Below are 25,806 nucleotides of genomic sequence, written 5' to 3'. Positions count from 1 at the left end.
AGAGATAAACATGCCTTTCTGTACTAGGGCTTCAATTACAAGGGCATATTTTATGTTGGAGTTGCTTGAGAAGCTGGAGAAGCTTTAAGATGTAAAAAAAAAAAAAAAAAAGAGAGAGAATGAGAGGAAGACAGAGAAATTGTTATCACTCACTCATTCCGGTAATTGGGAGTTCAATGTGACACCTCAAAGCATAGAACTCTCAGAGGATTTTTTTTTATGCGGCTTTGCTCAAAAAAGATTGGGAAAAACTTCATTATGACACCCCTGCCCCCAAAAATTCTTTCAACTGCATTCCACGCAAACACAGTAGACATGTTCTTACTGTAGATGGTCATGCACACTACAAAGTTGGACCACACACATTTTTCTCCCATTTGCTTACAGAGCTTTTATTTATGTAAGCAGCGTCTTCCATTAATGTCAACATACTATTCACGAATGTGAGGGAAAGATTGCAGCATCAACGGCGTGACTCATCTTGCACGAAGCGCAACTTGTATCCGCTGTGTTATGCTGCTTTGCGTGCCAAGATAAATACAACGCGGACATGCAGGTCACTTCGGAACTTGTGCTGGGAAGAGATTGCTGGCGGTTGCTAGGAGACAAAGACAAACACTCTTAAGTCAACCCACACCACAGGGTAATAGTCTTGGATATTGTTTCGGAGACATCAGACAATCGGCCTGAATTGAAAATCTAAATCAAGATTTGGATAAATTAAGCCATTCCTCCCGCTCTTAAAAGCACAAGTTGACATTCCTTCTTCTCACAGGTGAAATACAAATACAAGAATGACGAAAGAAACATTTGGTGGTGGTAAAGCAAACTCTTGGGGAGAATTCATGACCTCACAAAAAATTAGCGGTGTTACTGCAAATATAATTGTGTGTTGTTCTTTTTTTTTTAATTCCCTGTTATTGTCTGCATTGCATCATGTTACACTTTGAACTCTTTTTTCGTTTTCTACTAGATGACATCATATGGCAATTTTCGGACAAGGGAGCAATTTTGTGTTATATTTTTAGTTTCCAAAAGAGGCGTTAAATGGCTTACTAACCCACAACTGAGCAAACAAATGACGACATATCCTCTGCCGATGGAATAAAATTTTGATTTAATAAGTGTATACTTTTCAGTTGATATTTTTTGTGGTGGTTTTGTGTGGACATTATGTATACAAACGGAACTTTAAAGACTAAATTTGTCATTGTACGTGAATAGAATAGGATATTGAAAAAAATCCTGACAACTGCACTTTGTTGAGGACATTTTACTCCACAACAGCCACTTTTTCCCCAACATTCTCATTGATACTACATCTGCATCTCCGTCATGTAATTAAGTGACGTATCTTTAGTTTTTTTTTTATAGATTCCTTTGTTAAAAAAGCTCCAGCATCCATCTATCTACTGGCAAATATGTTCTAAAGCGCCCTCTTGTGGCTCAACTATGCGTAGATCCGAGTTGGTGTAAATTGGTCGTCCAATTCGTTTGGATTTTGAAAATATTAAATCCCATAGAGAAGAGAGAGTTTGATGAGAAGGTGCTGTGGGTTGAGGAGAAGTGTCAATAAAACAGGCAGAATGGAGATGTCGGGTTGGGAACCAGTGTGAGAGACCAGTTGCATACTAGGTGAGCGTGTAGAAAGTAGTATTGAGTTGAGATTGAAACATTTCCACAGAGCTAGCAGACCTAATTTCCGTAGGTAGGACGTTTCATAGTACAGAAGCACAAAAAAAAGAATGTTCTATTATGTTGAACATGCCCGGCATGGAACATAAGGTACCAGTGCCACCGAGTCAGCAAGCTCTATAAAAAGATATAAACCATTTATTCAAATGTGAGGGGTGTAATGACTTTTGTGAGATACTGCAAGAGGTATTTTCTGGTATTTCCATTATTTGAGGCTGCACTTAAAGCGAGCATCGACACTGGATATTGAAATAGTGACAGATGAACAAACAGATTAATTGTTCCCTCTGCCATCTAGCGGAAGATCATTTCGTTGTTTTGCCTGTCACTGTGTCGCTGGCATGGACAGTTGAACAAGGATCCTTATTTGTTGTAGATGATTAATTTTCGGATGAATTTATGGAAATGTACCTTCTGCTCTCTCACAGTACAGTGGTTTGGAATCACTGCATTACACATTATGCCTAATCTCTTAATAGAACAACCGCGGCATATGTGTTGCAAGTCTAACTTTTATGGTTTTACTGAATGCAATAATGATAGAAATGTTGCAAAGTAACAGCTTTATTTGTCCACAGAGGGCGCTCATGCTCTCTCTTTTCTCCCCGTCTCACAAAGTCACTGCCTCTTTCCCTGTTGGGCCTTCTGTGGTCAACAAATTCACAAAGTATGGGCAGGCCGTGGAGCAACTTGAGCTGTGATTGGACCAGATAAGGGCGTGGCGGTTAAATAGTAGCACACAGTGAAGCAACACTTCCAAATGCAAAGCCAATAGAACACCATCAAGAATAATTAAGAGTTGCTGTGAAATGTATAGGAGATTTTTGCAGATGCAGAGTGAGAAGTCATTTCTTTTTTGGTTTGTTTTTTTTTGTAGGACGAAAGCATGTGACAAGCCAGAAGGCTGAAATTTATCAAAGGGAAGTAAAACGTTAACCACAACATTATCAGCTTGTCAGATGTGTTTCCACACAGTCTTGAACTTGTTTGCACACATCCGCACTACCTGCCTCGAAATCTGTATGTTCTGTTTTGTTTGCCCGTTTGCTTTTTTTTTTTTTTTTTACCCAACTTCAACCCTAACTCCTCCTCCTCCTCCTCCCCTGTGGTCATCAGCCAGTGCAGCAACTCACCCTTTCCGAATCCTTGCTTCAACTTTACTCTTTTGCCCCTTTCCAGTCACAATCAGTGGAAACTAGCTGTGGCTACAAATAAAAGAAAAAAAAATGGCCAGCGTGAACAGAAAAGAAGAGATTTTAAATTTACAAAAATAAAGACAAAGGATGATTAAAATCGAGTCCATGGCGGAAAAGTCATAACATCACGATGTTAGAATAAATTCAGAATATTACAAGAATAAAGTGAAATGTCCATAATTGATTTATATACTATAATACTATGAGAAAATCGTATAACTTTATGAGAATAATGTTGAAATATGATGAGAATAAAGTTGCAAATAATGAAATTAAAGTCAGGAATAATATGATAAGTGGTAAAATTATGAGAATAGAAATGTAATTTTGCATGAATAAAATCTTAGATTATCATTATTGTTATACAACATAATCCTAAATACAATTTGAATACATTTGGAAAAAATATATACAGGAAGAAAGTTGTCATTTTCTGAGAGCAGACTAATAATTAAAAAAAAACCCCATCAATTTTCTACTGTAGCCAACTCGATAGCCAGCTCATAAAGCTGTCACACAGCACAGCCGACAGAGGTGAAGACAGATGTACGTACGTTTTACGATAATGTTAATGTTATGCCAGACCATAGTAATCACTTTGTATCACATTTATGAGGCCAAAGAGAATACAAATGAAGATTTGGAAGAAAAGCCATCAACGCAGCATTGACGATCCTCTCGGTCAGTCCATGTGATGCAATATAGGTCGTAGTAGAACTTTGGAGCCTTATGTAAAAGCTTCTCTCCAAACGATTGGCCATTGACACCCTTGAGGATGAGATCAATGCCGCTGTGACCCATACATGTACACAAACATGCTGGGACTCCGTTCTATGTGCCTCAAGAGGGATGCACATTCAAAGTACGTTGCAACACAGGAGAAAACACTCAGGAGCTTTCCTATGTGCGGGTCAGTCTGAGCAAGATCCCCAAATTGGAGCCACATTGATGCCTGTTTACGTCACAAGCAAAAACACAAAGTGTTGAACAATATCAAAAAAAGCACTAACGACCCAGTGCAGTATAACTGTGCACATGGGTGAAGTTTTCTCTCGTATGGCATTTTACTAGGTATTTGCACAGGTAGAACTAGGTAATGGGGCGTTTTTGCGGCGTTGTGGGATGGAAGTAGCCTTTCCCTGACGAATCTTGGCGGCATCTCTCACTTGCATTAAAAATCAGGGCAGTCGGAGCGCAGTACGTCCGAGTACTCCCTGCTCGAGATTGTGGGGGAAAAAAATGGACTCGCTGCTATTTGTGAATGAATTGGCAGGAAAACGGCTTGATCTCCCCTTGTGGATGATGTAGTCGGCCATGCATGTGACGTGGGCAATCGGAGACGGCCTTGCACCTCCGATTGCGTCCGTGTGTCACCGCCCCACCCCAAGAGAGGAGAGATGCGCCACTTTTTTACATGGAGCGCAGTCTACTGACTGTGACCAAATTAGCAGGTACAGTGAGTGCGCCATATATATATATATATATATATATATATATATATATATATATATATATATATATATATATATATATATATATATATATATATATATATACAATACTGATTTTTGTTGTTTGCTTGTGGTAAAGAAATGCACCAGCATTTTACTCCTCATAAAAATGCCACAACGTAGCAACTTGTCTCAATTTCATTTATTCTAATTCATCAACATAAAACGTCAATAAATGAATTTACAAGCTGCTTTTGAGATACATTGTAGTTCGATCCGGTCATTTATGTGATGTGTTTAAACCCCACTGATGAAATCCACCAGTAAACTGGAGGTTGGAGGCATTTTTTCTGCACTTCGACCTTGTTGATAAACTCAGTGGAGAAGTTGAACTGCTAATCTCCCTAAAACTGGATCGACCCAGAACCAACAGCTCTCTGCTGAAGGTCAATAAACCATATCTGGTGTGTGTGTGTGTTTGTGTGTAGCATGTGGTTGTGTTTGTGTTGTGTGGGAGCATACACATGCATTTAAGGACAAGGTGTTATGAGTTAACCCAAACATCAATAATGATCCACAGCAGGAGTGTTCAAGTGTCACTGAGCCTGACCTCAGTTAACTTTGTAAGTCTATTTTTGAGCATTCCGGTTAGTATCATGCTAACATATTGTAGTAATTGTCAGCGAGCATTTCATTTTGCGGGCATTTACTGTGACTTCACTTGGTAAAGCAACTCCAGCCAGACTGCAAAAATATTGGCGTCTCTTCACTATTTATAACTATTGCAGGAAAACACATTAAAGCATTGAAAATGTTAATGTTTAAAAGAAGAATTATTGACGCCATAATAAGTTACAGTAACCGAACGATCTCTGTGAACGTACTTGTGGGTGTCAACAATTTAAATCACTGTAATGGATGACATGTCTGCCTGCAATAACGCACTGGCATGGATACAAAATCCTCCCATTATTCCTTCGCAGGTATAAAAAGTGCAAAAGAACTTCCCCGCAGTGGGATTTTCTAATCAGGCTTTGATATCGTTGCAGCTGGACTAAGAAATGGCTCCTGTCAAGAAGGTCAGCATAGATTTTTTTTCTGCGATTGTTCTTTATTATAAATAACTCTAAGTAAAGCTGCGCTACCAATTTAGAAAGAGTCAATCAAAGATTGAATACAAAATTCAAAAAAATAGTGCAATGAAACACACTGAGAGGTGGTACCTCAATACGATAGAACTCAAAACCACACTAAAATCAGCTACAGTGAACTTAATCCATCTTTTGTATTTTGGTCAATTGCATAAGTGTACCTGTCCTAACAAGTGAGTTCAATTTGGTGACGCATCGTTCAGTGTAATTGAGTAGCGTGCGGTTGCAACAGCCCTCGGCGCCTTTTTATCATTGCACCTTTGGACCCAATACCTCAGCCTTCTTTTGTTATAAAAGCACTCATAAACATTGAAATCTTCACTGCATCGACATATTTGTTCAGATGTGTTTACAAAAGTACACGACGTGCATCAGGTTCCTGCTAAAACCTACACAATTGCCCATTATCAATTAGAACGCATGCTTTTATTCATTTTCTATGTTCTATTCGGGTTTGATATGGTGGGGGCGGCTCCCGCTCACTTTGGGTAAAAGACTGTGTACATGCCGGACTGGTTGGCGCTTGTTGGAGCACAAAGCAACCCAGCCCACTGGACTTATAAGACACAAAGAGAAACAGTGAGCAGCCATTCACAAATATCTCAAACAAAGAGAGTCTCCTTATGGAGCATCTGGGCACGTAATAAAAACTGAGCGAAATAAAACGGCTTATACTTAAACGGATACTTGAGTCGTTCTTCCTCTGGCTTTGCAAACGCGTATACAGCCACGTCTCTAGGCTCTAGTCAGATTCAACGTTCCATATGGCTCAGGACCAAAATGATCTTTTAACAAAACTTAGTTCTTGATTTCGGTTTGGGCAAAACTTCTTTTGCCCAAGTGTGCTTATACCTTTCAAAATAAAGTTCTTTAATGGGGACGTATGGCTCAGTGGTGGTGTGGTCCCAACTCAGAGGTTGAGGGTTCGATCCCCGGTCAGTGTAACCGTGCCAAAGTGTCTTGCAGCAAGATACTGAACCCCCAGTTGTTCCTGATGCTGCGTCATCACTGGGTATATGAGGTAATAGTGTGAAACGCTTTGCGTACCGAAAGTAGAAAAGTACGATACCATTCACACTTAGGTTCACATCTACTGACATTTTTTATTTTTGAACGAACCGAACATGCATGAAGACCATGCAAATCAAATTCTATGGCATGCAGCTCGGAGATATTGATGGATCTTTGTGCACACAGGGTATCATTGAGCGTCTGAACTCGGGCGAGGTGGTGATCGGCGATGGGGGCTTTGTGGTGGGCCTAGAGAAGCGGGGCTACGTCAAGGCCGGACCGTGGACCCCCGAAGCCACTGTGACCCACCCCGAGGCTGGTAAGGATCGCCTAAGGCGCTCTTCCAAAGTTACACACGTGCAAAAAAACTTCCTTTGACAAAGATGGTGCTCTCAGTCAGGCAGCTCCATAGGGAGTTCCTGAGAGCCGGCTCCAAAGTCATGCAGACCTTCACCTTCTACTCCAGTGACGACAAACTGGAGAACAGGGGACAGAACCTACAACTGACGGTGGGCATCCGAACGGGAACAATTCTCAACTCTTAAAACTGCTGGGTCCAATTGTGAGAAATTGCAAACCTAGCGCTGGCTCCAAAAGGGACTGTGATGGCATAAGGTCAAGTCACATGATTGGTTCTCAAACTTTTCAGGGTGTGCAAATCAACGAGGCCGCGTGCGATCTGGCCCGCGAGGTAGCCAACGAGGGCGACGCCTTGGTGGCGGGAGGCGTGTCTCAGACGCCATCTTACCTGAGCTGCCAGAGTGAGGCCGACGTGAAGGCCATCTTCAAGAAGCAACTGGAAGTGTTTATAAATAAGAACGTGGACTTCCTGATTGTTGAGGTAGACATCGATCATTGCGATCACTCCATTTGAATAGAGAAAAGGCATGACTTTCAGAAAAAAAAAGGACTAAGTCAAGGTTTAGCTCCAATTATGACATATAGGGGGCAGTCCTTTGTAGCGCTCAGCACTTTTCCCGACGCAACAGTGCAACACTACGCCCACTCCCAGCAAGCTTTTCCGCAAAGGTTCAGCGATTAACTGAATAAATTGTCCTTTAGCTTAGGTGTCGGTGGGTCTGCACGTTTGTATACAAGGATGTTATTTTGATCACGTTTTGGAAAATGGTGATAGATTTACTCTTAGACTACTATTGCCTTAAACTTGTTCCTTGATCTCACTTGATTCCTTCTCTTCGGGCAACCAATCGATATCTGGCAGTACCTCAGCTGTAGCTAAAAATGCAAGCGACATAAACCAATATGATAACATGGCACGCTAACGTGGATGACTCCTGTGTCATATGCGCAGTACTTCGAGCATGTCGAGGAGGCCGTGTGGGCCGTGGAGGTACTGAAGACCAGCGGAAAGCCAGTCGCCGCCACGCTGTGCATCGGACCCGAGGGCGACATGCACGGAGTTTCACCTGGCGATTGTGCTGTCAGGCTGGTGAAGGCAGGTACGCACTTCATCACGCTTGAATAAACTCACGAAATGTACACACCTACTAATTATTGAGGGCAAAAAAAGATATGAATCGCACTGACACAAGAATTCTGTCGTGTACAGTATGTGACTTGGCACTGGTTTTGGTGTTATGCCGTAGGTGCCCAAATTGTGGGTGTCAACTGCAACTTCGACCCACAGACCTGTGTGAAGACTGTCAAGATGATGAAGGATGGTGTGGAGAAGGCCGGCCTGAAGGCTCACTACATGGCGCAGCCTTTGGCCTACCACACCCCTGACTGCAACTGCAAGGGATTCGTCGACCTTCCAGAATTCCCTTTTGGTATAATATAATAACGCAACACTCACTTGCATTGCGCCATCAGTGATTCTAAACTTCTTTAAGCTCTGGAGCCCAGGGCCTTGACCCGCTGGGATGTGCACAAGTACGCCAGGGAGGCCTACAACGCCGGCATCCGCTTCATCGGCGGCTGCTGCGGATTTGAGCCGTACCACATCAGGGCCGTGGCAGAGGAGCTGGCGGTCGAGACGGGAATGTTGCCTCCGGCGTCGGACAAACACGGCATGTGGGGTGCCGGTCTGGAGATGCACACCAAACCCTGGGTCAGGGCCAGGTAAAGCATCTTTACAAACCGTTTCTGTCACACTTTTCAATGTATACCAACGGGCTACATTGGATTTATAGTCGTTCCACAGGTACCCAAAATGCCTTTCTGCAACATGAAAATGATTATCGAAGCTTTTTTTGTTCCAGACACCTGTTCCATTTCGATCAGAATGTCTGCTTTGTTGTCACTGTTTTATCAGTGGCTGGCCATGCATTTCACAACCGAGGCCTTCAGTGAAGTCCTACCTAGTCCGACTTGAATAAATACCCCTTGTAACACAATCTTTTATGGCACCACAGCTGGATAAATAATATGCAGACACACACTTACGCACTACTGAATGGGTGTCGGACGACCTCAGCTCACGAGAGCCAGCGTCTCCTGAAATGGCTGTCTTGAAAATGGCATTGCAAGTGTATCTGCAATCAAATCCACACTCTTCCCTCCTTTGGCCATTGTAGGTTAAATATATAAATATATATGTAAAATGAAATTAACTTTCTTCATAAATATGATCATGATTTGATTTCTTGATTTTTGGTTAAGTTATGCCAGCAGAGAAGAACTTGAAGTACTGGACCGCCCACCACTGTATTTTAGGCTGTGTGAAGGGATTGCGGTGCGGCATATACCAGGATGTTGAACATTTGAGAAAGGCTTATGCAACCACATATTAAATGTACTTTCAACCGCTTGAGAAAATCCAGAAGATGACAAACTGGCATCCAAGATCATGCCTTTTGCCAGCTATTTTCTAGAAGCCTCGTAAGTGTGCTGTAAATATTTCTTTCAGAGCTCGTCGTGACTACTGGGAAAATCTCTTACCTGCCACTGGCCGCCCCAAATGTCCTTCCATGTCCACTCCAGACGGCTGGGGTATGTCCAGGGGCCATGCTGAACTCATGCAACACAAAGAGGCCACCAGCGAGCAGGAAATGAAGCGCGTGATGGAACTGCGAGACCAAGTGGAGAAATCAAAGCAATGAGATGAAACAAATGACAACGGACGGAGAGAAAAAGGAGGCATAGCTTGAAGATACAATAGTGCGTGAAAGCGTCATGCATGCTGCAATATGCTGTAAACATCAGAACAATAAACTCAAACTTCAGAGCTTAAGTGTGGCAAATTCTGATAGAAATATTATATAAGGATCTCCACATACACCACATAGTGGATGTTTGTGTGGTTTTGTGTTTGTGATCGAATTTATTAACTTTTGATTGGTGGAACATTTATGTTCCAATGTTGCATATGCATCAGCAAGACCAAATGCATCATCATCATTGACATCAACATCATTCTTGGTACAGGGAGTCAAGTAGCTCTAAGGTGGCAACTGGTCTTGAAATGAAATGTGTAGCTTCAGGATTTCCAATGGATTTATAATCTCCGATCTGTCAGAACTAAAGCAGAAGATGCAGAAGATGTAAATGTAATTTGGATGCAACTAGGTGGGACAATGACTGCATTGCTAATTGATTGAACTTTTAAACAACAGAAACAATAAGTGAGCTTTTTATGTGATATCGATTAACTAGGCGGGGTACACCCTGAACTGGTTAGCAGCCAATCCCAGGGCACACAAACACTGTAAATAACCATAATCATCGGAGGGCATGCTACAAAGACAAAGAATCATCCGCACTCACACCTAGGGGCAATTGAGAGTGCTCAATCAACCTGCCATGCATGTTATTGGAATGAGGGAGGAAACCAAAGCACCCGGAGAAAACCCACGAAGGCACGGTGAGAACTTGCAAACTCCACACAGGAAGGCCGGAGCCAGGAATTGAACCCTGCACCTCTGAACTGTGAGGCGGACCTACTAACCAGTCGTCTACCATGCCGCCAAATCCGGAAGGAGACCACAGAAACTCAAAACATGTGGCTCATGCCCAAATTTAAGCGGAAGGTCTGAAAATGGATTAAAAAATGATAACCTTTTGATCATGAGCTAGATCCTCATCGTGATGTGAGATCTGATTATAAATGGGACCACATATAACTTAAAGGCCAATTAACATCTTGATGAAATTGACCAGCTTTCTTTTGATGAATTACTCAAATCAGTTGCTCTGGTTGATAAAAAGATTTTTGATCAGATGCAAAGGTGAAAAATCAAAATCCAGAATATGATAAAAGAGACATTCAGCAACTCAATGTGGTCATGAATAGATTTCAATGACGTGTTGCGTAAGTAATCAAGTAACCATTTTGACTAACAAAATATTTTTCAGTCAGTATCCAGAAGTGAGACGGATTACACAAATGGGATCGAAAAGCAGACCAATCAGACGAGATAAAGACTGTAAATCGAACCGCAGACATGACTCAAACACGTTGTCGTGAGATTGATTGTTGAATCGCTTTTTACGTAACCTTAGATAATGATTTTCACCGAAAAACTAACTGTTGATCATGATCAACATCAGCTCATGCGGCCGCATAACATTACATAACACAGAAAAGTCAATACAAACACAGCAAGTTTAATGATTCCCCCCCAGTTTAAAGTTCTACATCTCCACAGTTCTGAATCGCCGTTTAACAACATCTCATCATTTGGGAAGCGATTATTTTCAATGGGCATGGTCGTTGTGTACAGCGCTATGCGTATCTTATCAATCTGTCCAGTCAGCAACGCTCACACTTAAACCGAGACACACAAACAAACCAACAAGTGTAATTCATCCAGACTAAACTAGTGAGCGCGCACGGACAACATACTCATTCATCTGGAAAGGTGAGGGGGGCAATTGTTGTGTAACTTGTGCTTTGCCAATCACAGAGTCTCTGGCGAAGAACCCTCCTCCTGGTTGCAAGAGATTTAAAGAAGTGCACTGGCTCATTTGAATGTCTGTTTCAACCTGTCAAAGTCTGAGCAGTCGGGGGTCCACGCAGCTCTGGGAATATGGCACCAGCAAAGGTAAGCAAGACAACATGCCACTGGAATTACAAGGGGAGTATTTGGAATGGACGTCTTAATAATTCCGGAAAGCACCGAAATACAGAAAACATGCAGAAAAAGTATGAATCTTGAAATGATACATTTTTCGGTTACAAATGAAAGTGTTGGGCCAAACATTCATGGTATTGCATTTGATTATTTACCAATTCAACCATTTTGTCTCTGGCTCGAGTGCACAGGAATGCATCAGTAATCATTCAAGTATCACTTTTGCGGTCAAATGCTGATGGAAGGAAAAACTTGCAGTTAACTTTCATTTTAGTGGGTATTTTTAAGTCTAAAAAAATGGATCTCACACATGTGTGTGTGTGTGTGTTTATTTTCTTTCCAATATTGAAATCCATCCTTTGTTTCTTTCTCTCAGGGAATTTTGGAGCGTCTCAACGCTGGGGAGGTGGTGATCGGCGATGGCGGTTTTGTGTTCGCCCTTGAAAAGAGAGGCTACGTGAAGGCGGGTCCCTGGACCCCCGAGGCCGCCGCCGAGCACCCCGAAGCTGGTGAGGACCAGTCATCAACTCGTATTTATTTATTTACTGATTTATTTATTTATTTTTAAACAGCTCTTGTTTTTGTATCTCGTTAGATAAGGAATTTGGAAAGTCCTGCATTGGATGTCAATTTTTCAGCTTGTCTTTTGTTAAAATGGTCTTTCTTTACCGAGGTCAGTCTTAATGTCTTTTGATCTGGATGGGGTGCTCGCTTGTCTGTTTTTTGTTTTTTTTTTTAGTCATTTTACTTGTGGATTTAATATCAGCGCAATGCGACCGAGACAATAGCATCTGGATATGCGTCGAGTGTCCGATTTAACGGAGAGAAGCTGGTCACTTTTCAAAATAAAAATTTTTTCGGACTCCAATAATAAATCAACCGGAAGGGCTGCGAGTTATACGTTTATTTTTTTCTTTCGTCTGTACACGACTTGGTGGTTGCGGACGACCGTCAAACGGTTGTTCGGCCCAAAATGTAATGCAATCTTAAATGAATTGACATGAAAGAAGATGAACTTAATACACTTTATGTTTAGTTTCAGTTAGTTTTCTTTTTAAAACACTCTCATTTTGACGCTATTTAATAAATGTTATTTATTGTTATTTCATTAGTTTTCATTAACTACACTAACATATTGATTCTGATGCAATCTTGTTTGCTGTTCTAGTACGCCAGTTGCACAGGGAGTTCTTGAGGGCCGGATCTAATGTCATGCAGACCTTCACCTTCTACGCCAGTGATGACAAGCTGGAGAACAGGGGCAACAAGCAAAGCTACACCGTACGTTTAAAAAAAAAAAAAAAAAAAGTACTTTTAGTCCTGTAACAACAGGAGCAACCACATGGCATCATAAAAGGGCGTCATTTCATTCCATAGGGCGCCCAAATCAACGAGGCCGCGTGCGATCTGGCCCGCGAGGTGGCCAACGAGGGCGATGCCTTGGTGGCAGGAGGCGTGTCTCAGACGCCATCTTACCTGAGCTGCAAGAGTGAAGCCGAAGTGAAGGGCATCTTCAAGAAGCAACTGGATGTTTTCATCAAGAAGAACGTGGACTTCTTGATTGCTGAGGTAGATGTGAATCCTCAGTTCTGCTATTGCATTGTGGATTTTCCTTATGTCACACATTGAGGTTTTCCCTTCCTGTAGTACTTTGAGCATGTTGAGGAGGCCGTGTGGGCGGTGGAGGTGCTGAAGGGGACAGGAAAGCCTGTGGCCGCTTCTCTGTGCATCGGGCCAGAAGGCGACATGCACGGCGTCTCACCTGGAGATTGTGCCGTCAGGCTGGTCAAAGCTGGTTTGTGAACTATTACTTCGCACACAACACAACCAACTCCATATTTGCTACAGTGATGCCGTGACATGTAAGGTGAATTTGTTCCGTATCCACCCTTGTAACTCAAAACACTCGTATCTCAAATCGTCGTTCCCCATATAAAGAGAAAATGCGATTAATCGTTCCAGCCCTTGTGACAGCTCATATCGCCAAAATATTTTAAGGCAGATCACTTGTATCTCAAGGCACGAATGTATATTGAATGTTTGCATATTTCCTAGTTAGCATGCTATTTCGTTTTGAAGTATAGGAAACACCTAGAAATGAAAACTTAAAAAACTGAAGAAAAACAAAATCATTGGGATACATATTTGTGTTTGCCGCTAGCGTTCCTAATTAGCAGGCTACTCTCTGGAAATAAATCCAATGTGACTCAAATGGCCAAATCAAAAACAAATCTTCTCGAAAGAGTGAAAAAAAAAATCATAAAGCTCCATTTTTATGACTAGGCTGATGGGAATCACACATTAGTATTTTGAGGCATATGGACATCAGTGAGTCCAATGACAACACAATTAACAAATTCTAAATTTTTATTCCAGATATTTATGTTTGTGCTTTAATACAAAAACAAGTTACGCAGTTGTAGCTCTTTCCTGAATGTGTTCATGAACTACAAGTTGCTTTTTTGTGTATTTTTGAGCTCACACCAGTGTGCCGTCTTCTTGTGTAGGTGCTCAGATTGTGGGTGTCAACTGCCATTTCGACCCACTGACCTGTGTGAAGGCTGTCAAGATGATGAAGGCGGCTGTGGAGAAGGCCGGCCTGAAGGCTCACTACATGGTGCAGCCTCTGGCCTACCACACTCCCGACTGCAACTGCCAGGGATTCATCGACCTGCCAGAATTCCCCTTCGGTAATCACTCTTGCTCCACACACACACACACACCCACACACACACAAACACAAAACAGGAATAATTTTAACTCTTAATAATGTGTTCATTTTCCATGCTCAGGATCATGATTTATGATTATGTTAGACCAACCAAGAAGGCCTTGAAGGCCTTCACCACTGCATAAGAGTGATCAGACTAAACTGCAACGGCAAAAAATATACAAACATAATCACTACAGTCTGGGAATTTTCAATTCATGAAATCCTTGTCTAGGTCTGGAGCCCAGGATTCTGACTCGCTGGGACATGCACAAGTACGCCAGGGAGGCCTACAACGCTGGCATTCGCTTCATCGGTGGCTGCTGCGGATATGAGCCGTACCACATCAGGGCCGTGGCAGAGGAGCTGGCGGTCGAGAGAGGAATCGTGCCCCCAGGATCCGAGAAACACGGCATGTGGGGTGCCGGTCTGGAGATGCACACCAAACCCTGGGTCAGAGCCAGGTAATCAATTATCATGCACTGGGATACCTTTGCAGGGCACATAGTTTGCTACCACCATGCTTCACTGAAGGTATAGTGCTCGTCTGGTGGTAAGGTGTGTTGTCGATAAACATACCTTTTGGAATTTTAGCGGCACTGTAGACAATTAAAAGCAAGATTGAAGATGAGTGAGATATTTAATTATATCTTTCTAATCTCGTCAGCAAAAATGAGGCTGGCTTTCTTGGTCCAGACTCTCTCTTTCGTCTGTTAAATTTACACAGCGCTAAACAGTCGTGTGCCACCACCTAGTGGCCATAGGTGGAATTAAATCCCAAAAGGGAGTCATGACAGGGGCCCAAATAAACGGGGGTGTATAAAAAGGGGTCTTTAATATGCAGCTCATGGGATTTCTGTCTTTCTGTGCGATTTAGGGCTCGTCGTGATTACTGGGAGAACCTGAAGCCGGCCTCTGGCCGCCCACTGTGTTCTTCCATGTCCAACCCAGACAGCTGGGGTGTCACCAAAGGCGATGCCGCGCTCATGCAGCAGAAAGAAGCCACCACTAAGCAACAACTCAAGGAGCTGTTTGATAGATCAACGAGCCACTGATTTAAGTAGTGTCGTCCCTCTCAGACCTGACAGCAGAGGTTCACGGAAAAACAGCCCTGGACAAACACACGTGTGCAAATGTCAGCATGTTCACTGTGTTGACCATTGCAGGGGCCAGATCCTTACTTCAAACTGCCACTGTTGTTTGCATCTGCTGATTGTAAACTGCTCTAGGGTTCATGCTAAGCCACAGTGGCAGCTCTAGTTTTGAGCCAGCCCCTTTAGGATCCGGAACTTTTTATTTTCAATGACACAGGACCACTTTGTAAAATAAAAAGAGACCTAATACAACGTGAATCTGTGTCTTGATTGTTGCTATATGTGCATAAAATAATACATTGAGAAGAACAAAGAATTTTTTTTTTTCAAATTGAGTCATACAGACTGTATTTATAGAATACGTAATACATGAGCCATAATGGGAGACTCGTCGTGAGACAGATCTTAGAGACTTTTACACAGTAAAAGGCGTCCTGGGTATATGATGTCTTTGTACTTCGAAGTTCTCCCCCTGCACAGAAGCTCTGCTACTTACCTCGTTGCCTATTGGACGATGCGTATCACGTGACTGGCGTATTATTTCCCTACTTCCTTTTTTTTCTGGGTAATGTATAAATATATTTGATTTGGGTCATTTAGCCAGGTAGTACCTGACAATAACATTACCTTACATCAAAATTCCGGGCGACGTGTGCGCCATTGAACGTGTATCCTTTTAGGAGATAAGGTGACTGGAGGATTTAGCTTTTTAATTTGGCTGTGGTTTCGTTAACGTATGGTTGGACGCCAAGTCACAAGCCTGTTTTATGGTCTGCATTTTTTCCTGACGCGGAGAAGATCGCTGGCCTGAGCGGTAACGTAGTTTTAGATAATTGTGTATGATTGTTTAAAAGCTGTTGTACAATGCGACGCTAATGCCATTTACTTTGTGTGCTGTGGGCTCGTCGGCAACTCACTTTCCAGACGCCACTACGTGTTTGCGGGTGGCGCCATCCTGTGTCGTTTCAAGAGAAGCTCCAATGCTTTGGTTTTTTTGTCCTCAACCCGGAAGTAAAAGTGCTGAGGTCATCATGGGGAGCAAAGTCAGCTCCAAAATGGCTGCTCCCACCGCTAGAGTTATTCAGGTATCGTCTTCTTTTGACAACTTCATGTTTGGTCAACTTTACATCTAATGTGCGTGGAAGGTCTATAAGCGACACTATGACTTTTTGGTTGACGGGAATACTTTACGAATTAGCACAGGGAGGAAGGCCTACTGCGGTGACAGAAGCTGGTCGTACCCTTGTTGGTGTCCTTGTTTTTCGACGTCAAAAATGTCGTTTCCCTCGTTATAACAGTAACAAGTAAGCCGTTTGACCATTTCAATTATGCGTGCGCAAAATTAAATTTTCTCTTCATGCCTGTGTCTTAAAGGCAGGTTCGGGTGGCTGCGAGCAAGCTAAACCTTTCAAGTTGGATAGTGCTACTACGAAATCATGTCTATGTCCTCAAATGTTGGTTAAAGCAGTTAATCAATTCGACAGCAAAAAGTACACGGCGTTTGACGACGTGGATGTAGTAGTAAATGTTTTGTATTTATTACAGAACAATAACCAACAAGCATGCTGTTGCATTTGAACTGACTATTTTATCATTATTACATTCGTGTTTTTGCTTACTTTCAGGCTGTCCGGCCACATGCGCCAATGATTAAATTTCCCAGCAGACAAGACATCCCTAAGCCCAATGGTGAGTGGCGTCGTCTTTGTCCAAAATACGACATTAAATGAAAACCCAAAACATAACTTATTTGTAAATATGCAGCTTGTATTTATCATCAGGTCTTGTATTAGACCACTGAGTCGACTACTACTTGGTACCACTTTTGGTTTACTGGCTCCCTCTGGTGTTACGCCAATGACTTAGTGTCCAAGTGAAGTTCATTTCTGTGCAGTTAAATAGTCTAGAAAGTTTGAGAGCCGCTATATTACACTTTTAAAGGCAAGTCACAGACTTCAAGACTGTTGATTTCTTGCACATTCTGATGGTCACATCTTTTTTTTTCCTTTCTTCTCCAGCCCAAGAAGCAGTGAAAACTTTATTGGTCAACATCCCACAACCCAACAGCCCCAGTTCGGCGTCAGCTTCAGCGCCGCCACAAATATCAAGTCATATAACTTTGCCACCCATCCCGGGAACACCTGACACCTTGGCATCCATTCAGCTGCTCCCTGCAAGGTACCGCCGGAGACCGCTTGTGGTTGAAGAGATGGATTACATTCAGGTAAAGTAGCCAATTGTTAACATGAGCAGTTATGACTACACAATGCACTTTTAAGTAATTGTTTTCTTGTTGTTCCAGCGTGGTGGACCAGAGTGACGAGTCCCATTACAATGACTGCAACAAAAGTCCTTTATCTATGGATGTCATCATCCTGTCTATACTGTTCTTGGCACAAAGTAAAACAAAGCCACAAGACGCATTGTAGAATAAAATATTATAAAAATCCTCTCATAAATGTACATATTTTTATTGAATAAGTTTGTGTTTTGATGACCTTTTGAAGGACATTTCTTATGAACACTGGATGTTCTCTTGCATTGGCATCTTGCACCAGACTTCTGCTTTTATTTTGCTTCTGTTGACTAACGTGTGTGGCATGAGGACATGGTCTGTAGGGAACATTACTCCAGAGTTCTTCATGCTACCCTGGCCTGTATTTTGCTTAACACTGAGTTTGTTCCAATGTTGGATTCAAGTCATTAAAGCAATATACTGTTCCGTTGTGGTCTTCTTGTGTGTGTGTGTGTGTGTGAGAGACGTAGATGCAAAACAGGCAAATGATATATTTAGCATAAATGCAGTTATTTATTGTTGCCGCCATGCTCTCTATGCTAACACTGAATAATCACAAGAGTGATATGACCATTGACATCTATGTGACCGGCTTTATAACAGGTAAAAAATACTATTGGCCACACTGCAGCCATTAAATGAGACGCATTATATTGCCACACATGACTGACACTGTCAAATGGAGAAAAGCTGTGTGTACAAATTGCTGTTGCGCTGTTAGTACTTCCAGCCTGAAATGAAAACTTCTTAAAAAAAAAAAAAAACTGACCCAGTATCAAACACGCAAGCTTATAGATGGTGCAAGAACGGTGAAACACTTTTGAACACAAATGGCCACGACACTTAACATTGAGGTATGCTTGAAATTAAAGTAGTTGATCAGTTAAGAATTCACACGTTTTTTTTCCCCCCAACCTATCCCGTGTGATTCTTTGAAGCTTGCTTTTTGATACCACAACATGGCACCCAAACCCCCTCATTATAGTTAAGGAGTACTGTAATTGGTCCAGGGAAGTATGTTATAGAGAAACATCCTGACTGAAAGACAAACTGGGGAGAGGAGCTCAGGTTAGCCGGGGTTGTTGTGGAAAGTCATTCCTGCCTGTGCATTTTTTAATTTTAAATCAAAGAATTTGTGAGCAACTTATTATTAAAGGAGGGTGAGGGGGTGTTTACTTGCCGTTTTTCACTTTTGGCAGCGATGCTGTCCGTCTACCCCACCAATAGAAACACTGCACTGATCAGTTGCTCGACTCTTCCACCTCCTCAAAGGCGGGCAAGAAATCAGCGATGGTGTCCACCACATAGTCCGGTACCAGGCTCTGGTACACCTCGCTATTCCCATACTGGTGGGCCTCCTCCATCTGAGATACGCCAGTGAGGGTAAGCATGGTATCCACGCCGCAGTTGGAGCCGAACAGCATGTCGGTCTCCAGGCGGTCGCCCACCATTAGGCACTGGGCCGGGTCCATGCCCGGGAACTGGCTGGAGATGCACTCGAACATGTAGCGGCTGGGCTTGCCGATCACTGTGGCCTTGCGGCCCGAGGCCACCTCCAGGGCTGCCATGAGAGACCCGGAACCTACAGGGGAAACAAAAAGAGGGATGGATTGAAATGAATCTTAACTGTCCGCTCTACAACGAGTCAGTTGAGATACTGTAATCTCATGTCCCTCATGACCCAAAAAATGGTTTAATGACTGAATAATTTGTGTGAAGTGCTAGTACACTCTTGTGTAAGTCAGTTTGTCTTTGCAAGGGACAGATTGCAAGATCAAGCTTTGCCCAATGTGTCTTTTATAAACACTTTACTCTTGGCTCCGCATCATCAAGCAAACATATTTTTGTATGGTGAATGGCGTGTTAGCCTGCTCTGCAGTATTAGTATAATAGTATAAAAAACAATCATTGTGAAGCATCAAGGTAGAGATTTTGCTTAACCCCCCCAACTGAATTATCATTGGTGCCTTTTAAATGCTTTGCAGCAGTTGTGAGGCTCATATAGGAATTCAGGGGCTTGCAGTGACCTATTGTTGCCATGGTAAAGAAGAAAACAAGATGATGATGATTACATTCATTCTCCAATGACAGCAATTGTGCTACTTAGAGGCTCTAACCAATTGAGTAACTTGTCAAGGTTTTCTTTAAATATTTTGGATACGATGGTGGTCGATAAATAATTGCCACTAATATATTGTACGCAACACATTTGTAAGCCCAACATTCCAAATTGATATTTGGTAAATTGACAATTTGATATTTCATTCTGTGTGTAATATACATGCCAACACCACATTCAAGTCTTTTCCCACAGGGCTCCTCAGACCCAAGCCAGAATTGCAGTTTAGTCCCCACTGTAGACCCAGGTAACAAGTACAACTGCATTGCACCAGTGGTACCAATTGTGTATCTGTGACTCGTGATGCTTCCTACTTCATGTAACCTCATTTAGTTGTCCGAATAAGCTGTGGTAAAGCCATAACAGTAAAAGCTATAGCTGCAAATGCTATGAAATTCCATGCTCTATTTAAATGAAGTTGTATTATATTGTATTGCAAGACCGTTGGCGGAGTGACCGGCGCACCACCTTCATACCTGGGAGTATCCTTCCACTTGACAGAGGGTGCCAGGGGTCGTTGTCGGTGGCCAGGAACAAGCAGTTCGGGTCCTTCAAGTAGCACGACGCCTTGGCCAGTTTGAGGAAAGTCAGTTTGTCGTCATGGCCCACCAGCACCGCCTTGACGTCCGCGGCCAGGGCACAGTCGTAAATGGTGGCGTCCGGCTCGTCCGCCTCCTCCACGCAGGGGATTCCCGCCTCCCGGAGCTCGTCACGGAGCCCGTCGCAGCCGACGACGAACACCTGACCGCGGAGCTTGGCCACGTCCCGCAGGTAAAGGGCCGAGCAGTAGGACGAGCTGAAGATGTGCTCCAGCGCAACGGCGGTGAAGCCCAGCCGGCAGAACTTGTGCACGTATTTCTCGCGCGGCCTGGTCGAGTTGTTGGTGACGAACACTACGTTTTTCCCCTGCCTCATGAGCGAGTTGATCACCTGAGCCGCGCCCGCCACGGCCTTCTCACCGTGCCATAGGACCCCGTCGCAGTCGAATAGGAAGAAGTCCTTCGCCTCCAGGAGACCTCGTATCTGCGCACCGCGAATTTTCCGGCAGGCTTTGAAGCCAAAGGCGGCCGCCATGACGAAGTTGTCCTCGGCTTCTTCCGTGTTTCACCTCCAAGCGCGTCGCCGTGTTAGGAGCTGGACCATAATAATACGCTTGACGGTGAGAAATACGGCAGCATGGCGGTCCGTTGTTTATTCACATTGCGGAGAGGACGTCCGCGATGTTTTACAGCCACTGGAAGGAATCATAACGTATCACCACGCCCACCTGGTCAAATTCTGACCAATCGGATTGCAGTGGCGCTTTGACCAATCAGGAACGTACCACGACCATGACGATGATAAATCCTATTGTCAATTTGAATGTTTTTTTTTTGCTGTTTAAGAACATAGAACACACAAAAACAACAGCCGGGGGTTGTCAAACAAAAAGAGAAACAAATGGCAAAGTCTTACAGTATGTGTTTTCATGCAGTTTTGATATATTGTTTAACTTCATTTTCATCCATAAAAAAAGTCTCCCCCGTGACTGCCCCATTAGCGCAGCTTTTGGAAACAACTTGAGAACTCTATAACGTGCAAAATAAAATATAAGATGACTTTTACAGGGAAAAATATCACTCTTGTTCTCTGCAAGATCTATGAATTGAAATATTTTAAAAGTGTACTTTCATTAACATTCATGTTTTATTCTGAAAGTTTCACATTCACAAGTGTACATTTTTACTCTATTATTTAAACTATACTTGAGTGAAGTTTATTCTAGGTCTCTTGACGTAATTACAAATCAGAAAAGTAGGTTGATAATTGATGTAAAAATGTCACAAATTTCTTTGTCTTACAATATACATATATATATATATATATATATATATATATATATATATATATATATATATTTCATTTTTATTGTTAATTGTCCTTTTCGTTTTACACACTGTCATTTGATATTTTTCAATGTAATATTAAGAACTGTGTAACAACATGTAAATTGGATTAACTGATTTTATGGAGATCTTCAATGTTAATGAGAAACAAATAACAATGCAGGTGTACAAATGAGATGATTGCGCCATTCTAAGGTCAATTCTCACCAGCCATAGGGTCTTCAATGAACTGAACCTAAAATGCATGTTTTTGGATTGTGTGGGGTACTTTGTGTTCCATTATTAGGAATGAACAAAAATGGAATAATAATAATAATGGAACCTGGGCCACTGTGTCAAAGCAATTTCCCCAGCCAAAAAGTGATGATTTCAAAAAGCTGTAATAAGCAAACACTATCATGACAGGTGTCATACAAAAAAACAATAAAGAAGTATAATCCACTTTAAATCAGAAGAATTGTTAAATACTGTGGTTGCTTTGAACATTATCCTTTTTTTTTTCAAGAAGTCCTCTATCATGCTGCACCTCATTAGGTTTATGGGTGAAAAATGAGACTTAATTTCATAAGTAGGTCAAGTTAAAGCAAATTAATAAATCTCTTTCCTGCATTTGTTGTAGTGACTTTTCAAGGGCACACATTCTACCACTAGATGGTGCAATATTCCCGTCATTATGGATTAGAAGAGGGGCGGGCAAACGTTTTGATTGGCGGGCCACAATGGGTTCTAAAATTTGACACAGGGGCTAGACCAGCAGCAGATGGATGGAGTGTTATGGTAACCTCACCTCATCGGAGGGAAAAAAATACATTTCATTTTAAATGAAAGTGAACAAAAGCAATACAACAAAATATATGTCTTTGAAAAACCACAGTATTTAGAAAATAAAACATCAACAAGGTTTATTGATTTCATTTTTTTCAAGTTTGGCGGGCCAGATTAAAACGTTTAACGGGCCGCATGTGGCCCCTGGGCCGTAGTTTAGTAAATAGGAACTAAGATTATGAGGTTCAAGCCTCCCTGTGTGGAGTTTGCATGTTCTCATGTACAGTGAATTCACATATTACCATCATAAGAATTATACCAACTGTACAGACAATGTTTCAAATCACTTTTAGAATTCTCAAGGTATATTTATAAACGACCTTTTTTTTTAAGCTTGTGACAGATATTTCCTTGAATAGAAATATTGGAATTAATGTAAAATCACCAAATGTGAAATATATTTGATTCAAAGACTGTCCTAACAGCTTTCTTTGATTCTTGAATACAATTTAAACGAAGACATCATAACAGGCATTTTTCTTAGAAACATTTCTTAAAACTGCCCACAAGCACCACACTCCAGCAGTGCTGGTTTTCAAGGCCCAGTGGTCAAGGTGAGCAAGGTGTTTTGCTCTGAGATGATGTGCTCTATATATATATATATATATATATATATATATATATATATATATATATATATATATATATATATATCATAGTCATTGAGTTGAAATCTCACAATATCATTTGAGCCTCCAATATTTGGCTGAACTGATTCTTGCAGTAAAGTATTGTATTTGGGAGTCCCAGAACCAAATGCTGCTTGTTCACGCTAATCTATTAATTAAACTCATTACAGCTCTACGTACATTTTCACTCAATACATTTCAGACCAAACAAGTGAGACTGGATATTTCTTCCTGGAGCACACCTGATGCCTTCCCAGGACAGACTAATACCCCACAGCGTAGTTCTGAAAATTTCAGATGCAGTCTAAATGATATCACTTTTGCTACATTCCAATATAGAAACATTTCTATTGCATGGATTGGAGTGACTTCGATTGGCTAGCAACCAGTTCAGGGTGTCCCCCGCCTACTGCCCGAAGATAGCTGGGATAGGTCTCCAGCACCCCCCCGCAACCCTTGTGAGGAGAAGCGGTACAGATAATGGATGGATGTATTGGAGTGATGTGCAGAGTACAAATGATTAGAGAGGCCTAGTGACGCACTTGAGTGTTGGGCACATATTACCTTTCTTCCAGTATATAAGAACTTGAGCTTCTCCGTTTGCATCAGTGATTAGTGCCCACACTCCGCATAAGGCGCAATTTACAGAACAGCTCAGTATCGCTTTTTAAATTCCCAAGTGAGGAAGTAATACCGCGGACAAGCCCGCCGCCTGTTAGCTCGCAAGCTAGTTGGTCGCTAGCACCTCTCGTGTTGGCTTGGAAAGACTCCAAGTACTTCAGTTGAGTACTTTCCTACCCCCAGAGGCTTTTTTAGTGGATATATTTTTTGTGATTCAAACATGTATGGATGTGTATGTATAAAGGCTATAAGTTTTGGCTTGTGTGTCAAGTCATCTTCAAAACTACTTAACATATTTGTAAATAACGTGAGCCGAGGAAGGCGGCCCCAGTGAATAGTAAGGACATTTGAAAAGGACAAAGACGGACGGCAATGGAGGACAATTAATTTTATGAATAAGAACAGAATGATGAAGACGGAAAGGTGCCCAGGTAGTGGACGGAGGAAAAATAGTGCCCATCTATGCGCATTAGTTTCTAATAAGTTTCAGTTGTTGAGTGCACGATAAAAATTAAAATCACAATAAGTATTGCGTAATAAAGGAAACTACGATTCCCAAACTTTCTTTATTTTGTATGCATGCACATTAACACTGAAAATAAAAAGTTTTAAAATAAACCCTGAAAGTTCATTTATGAAATCAGTTGACATAAATTAAAACGAAGGACTTTTAAGCTATGATTACAATGAGTTTTAGTCAGTAACGTAAAATGTGAAATCTTTTAGTATTCGGTTTGTTAAAAGCATCTTATTTCGTTCAAATGTTTTTATTTTTATTTTAGTTTGTTATTTCAATAGTTGAGAGATGCCGGTTTGGTTTTGAAACCTTATTTCATACAGTTGGTGATCTTTTTCATTATCATAAAAATGTTCTATGGTTGCTAACACTCTCCACTGCGGTGTGGCAATTTCAAAGACATTCTGCTTCATTTTCATGGACTAAACACGGCGATCCAATTCCACCATTACATTGCTGGCAATGAACCACTCCACATTATCACACTGACTTTGCCGCATGTGTGAAGCAGCAGATTGTAGACGTGTGAACGTGAGGTTTTATTTCGTTTTTCTTCTTTAACATTTCGTGCCAACAGCTTGTCAGATTCTTTCCCTCCTCTCGTCTAATTTGTTTGCTTTCATTGCTCTTCTGCTTCATTGCAGTTTCGGCTTTTGTTTTTTTTTTCCTCCTTTGCCATTATTATCTGTCCCCCCGCTTGCTGTTATATTATGCTTGGGCCCATTTTGCCCGGCCCACTTGGGATTGCGTGCGAGGCAGAGGAAGACATACTGGCACCTGCAACTGCCAGACAAATGAAAGGAAGAGATGGCATGAAGGATTGGACAGCTGAATGGGGGGAGAGAGAACATGCCGTTCTAATTGGTCAGTCTTTCCTTGCTAATTTATCACCCCCAGCCCCCCACCCCAACACAGATGTAAGGGGTGGGAAGAAGGGCATAGGAAGGGGAGGGGAGAAATCCTCCAAGACCTTTTCTGCTCTCCACTGCAGATTGAGCGCTGACCGTGAACATTGCCGGGCCTTGTGTAGGAGAAGAAAGCAAACTGTGCCAACAAGCAGAGGAGGCTGCGGGGGTCGGAGTTGAGGCCTGCAGGTGTGGGTGCCAAAAGAAGAGCCTGGAGGCCACACGGATGCCCTCCCTGGCAAGCCCCCCGAAACTCTCATGCGCACACACACACACAAACAATGGTGCACACTGGTGGGCTTACGTGAGTAATGGCGCAAAAAGGGTGTTTGCATGTGCCCCCCTGCTTGTAGCACAGTCAGGTCAAAGCAGCATGGAGGTGTGGGACAATCCAGCAATGCTGTACAAAAGCATCTATGTCCAGTGGTGGAGAGAAACAAATATTTCTCGACTGTTTTTACGGAGATTACTCAGCTAGTTGTACTTTGAATATTTTTTTCAGTTACTCTTTACTTTTAATCTCTACGTTTTGCACCTAGAGATGCTAGAGTCATGATTTATGACTTCAGTGCGAATTTGTCTCGGGATACAAGTATGTTTCAGACCCCAACCACTAGGTGGCGCTAGCAAACTTTACAACATCCTGCCACCATCAATTCACATTGGT

The 25,806-nt window shown here is 42.2% G+C and overlaps 4 protein-coding genes and 1 long non-coding RNA gene across 7 annotated transcripts; 3 read left to right on the top strand and 2 right to left on the bottom strand.

Annotated features, from left to right (window-relative positions):
- Nucleotides 1-378: 378 nt before the first annotated feature.
- On the bottom strand, nucleotides 379-9,593 carry LOC148344176 (uncharacterized). Its single transcript, XR_015842915.1, has 3 exons — nucleotides 9,406-9,593; nucleotides 2,829-2,900; nucleotides 379-598 (listed from the first exon to the last, which is right to left on the bottom strand). It is a non-coding gene; the product is annotated as an uncharacterized LOC148344176 (long non-coding RNA).
- LOC148344175 (betaine--homocysteine S-methyltransferase 1-like) lies at nucleotides 4,879-9,697 on the top strand. Of its 2 annotated transcripts, XM_088294399.1 has the most exons (9): nucleotides 4,924-4,965; nucleotides 5,326-5,421; nucleotides 6,691-6,823; nucleotides 6,901-7,013; nucleotides 7,154-7,345; nucleotides 7,817-7,964; nucleotides 8,112-8,294; nucleotides 8,358-8,586; nucleotides 9,374-9,697. In XM_088294399.1, the coding sequence occupies exons 2-9, from the start codon at nucleotides 5,404-5,406 to the stop codon at nucleotides 9,564-9,566; spliced, it is 1,209 nt and encodes a 402-aa protein (XP_088150525.1). In that variant the 5' UTR covers nucleotides 4,924-4,965; nucleotides 5,326-5,403; the 3' UTR covers nucleotides 9,567-9,697. The 2 variants fall into 2 exon arrangements, with proteins under 2 accessions (XP_088150516.1, XP_088150525.1); XM_088294390.1 differs by lacking the exon at nucleotides 5,326-5,421 and having other exon boundaries at nucleotides 4,879-4,965.
- Nucleotides 9,698-11,340: 1,643 nt separating this feature from the next.
- Nucleotides 11,341-15,599, top strand: LOC148344174 (betaine--homocysteine S-methyltransferase 1-like). The gene is made up of 8 exons (XM_088294343.1): nucleotides 11,341-11,507; nucleotides 11,914-12,046; nucleotides 12,706-12,818; nucleotides 12,915-13,106; nucleotides 13,185-13,332; nucleotides 14,045-14,227; nucleotides 14,483-14,711; nucleotides 15,125-15,599. Exons 1-8 carry the CDS (start codon nucleotides 11,493-11,495, stop codon nucleotides 15,300-15,302), a joined length of 1,191 nt encoding a protein of 396 aa, XP_088150469.1. The 5' UTR covers nucleotides 11,341-11,492; the 3' UTR covers nucleotides 15,303-15,599.
- A 285-nt stretch (nucleotides 15,600-15,884) lies between these two features.
- On the top strand, nucleotides 15,885-18,062 carry kgd4 (alpha-ketoglutarate dehydrogenase subunit 4). Of its 2 annotated transcripts, none has more exons than XM_088294368.1 (5): nucleotides 15,885-16,155; nucleotides 16,266-16,426; nucleotides 16,967-17,030; nucleotides 17,360-17,565; nucleotides 17,644-18,062. In XM_088294368.1, exons 2-5 carry the CDS (start codon nucleotides 16,322-16,324, stop codon nucleotides 17,659-17,661), a joined length of 393 nt encoding a protein of 130 aa, XP_088150494.1. In that variant the 5' UTR covers nucleotides 15,885-16,155; nucleotides 16,266-16,321; the 3' UTR covers nucleotides 17,662-18,062. The 2 variants fall into 2 exon arrangements, with proteins under 2 accessions (XP_088150494.1, XP_088150504.1); XM_088294378.1 differs by having other exon boundaries at nucleotides 15,923-16,009; nucleotides 16,360-16,426.
- A 64-nt stretch (nucleotides 18,063-18,126) lies between these two features.
- On the bottom strand, nucleotides 18,127-21,031 carry pdxp (pyridoxal (pyridoxine, vitamin B6) phosphatase). The gene is made up of 2 exons (XM_088294356.1): nucleotides 20,233-21,031; nucleotides 18,127-19,219 (listed from the first exon to the last, which is right to left on the bottom strand). Exons 1-2 carry the CDS (start codon nucleotides 20,828-20,830, stop codon nucleotides 18,879-18,881), a joined length of 939 nt encoding a protein of 312 aa, XP_088150482.1. The 5' UTR covers nucleotides 20,831-21,031; the 3' UTR covers nucleotides 18,127-18,878.
- Between the last annotated feature and the right edge of the window lie 4,775 nt (nucleotides 21,032-25,806).

This window comes from Idiotropiscis lumnitzeri, chromosome 1 (assembly GCF_059441095.1).
Source record: "Idiotropiscis lumnitzeri isolate Australia: NSW breed Sydney's pygmy pipehorse chromosome 1, RoL_Ilum_1.0, whole genome shotgun sequence".
NCBI lineage: Eukaryota > Metazoa > Chordata > Actinopteri > Syngnathiformes > Syngnathidae > Idiotropiscis > Idiotropiscis lumnitzeri.
This window is presented reverse-complemented; position numbering and strand designations above follow the sequence as displayed.

Bases quoted from the DNA above. Each gene is read 5' to 3' on its own strand.
- LOC148344175 (XM_088294390.1), top strand. From the start codon at position 4,912: ATGATCCACAGCAGGAGTGTTCAAGTGTCACTGAGCCTGACCTCAGTT. The intron at 7,346-7,816 runs GTAGACATCGAT...TCATATGCGCAG, and splicing joins TGGACTTCCTGATTGTTGAG to TACTTCGAGCATGTCGAGGA. The intron at 8,295-8,357 runs GTATAATATAAT...AACTTCTTTAAG, and splicing joins CCTTCCAGAATTCCCTTTTG to CTCTGGAGCCCAGGGCCTTG.
- LOC148344174 (XM_088294343.1), top strand. The intron at 13,333-14,044 runs GTTTGTGAACTA...CTTCTTGTGTAG, and splicing joins CGTCAGGCTGGTCAAAGCTG to GTGCTCAGATTGTGGGTGTC. The intron at 14,228-14,482 runs GTAATCACTCTT...ATCCTTGTCTAG, and splicing joins CCTGCCAGAATTCCCCTTCG to GTCTGGAGCCCAGGATTCTG.
- kgd4 (XM_088294368.1), top strand. From the start codon at position 16,322: ATGCTTTGGTTTTTTTGTCCTCAACCCGGAAGTAAAAGTGCTGAGGTC. The intron at 16,427-16,966 runs GTATCGTCTTCT...GCTTACTTTCAG, and splicing joins CCACCGCTAGAGTTATTCAG to GCTGTCCGGCCACATGCGCC. The intron at 17,031-17,359 runs GTGAGTGGCGTC...TTTCTTCTCCAG, and splicing joins AGACATCCCTAAGCCCAATG to CCCAAGAAGCAGTGAAAACT.
- pdxp (XM_088294356.1), bottom strand. From the start codon at position 20,830: ATGGCGGCCGCCTTTGGCTTCAAAGCCTGCCGGAAAATTCGCGGTGCG. The intron at 19,220-20,232 runs GTATGAAGGTGG...TTTCCCCTGTAG, and splicing joins AAGTGGAAGGATACTCCCAG to GTTCCGGGTCTCTCATGGCA.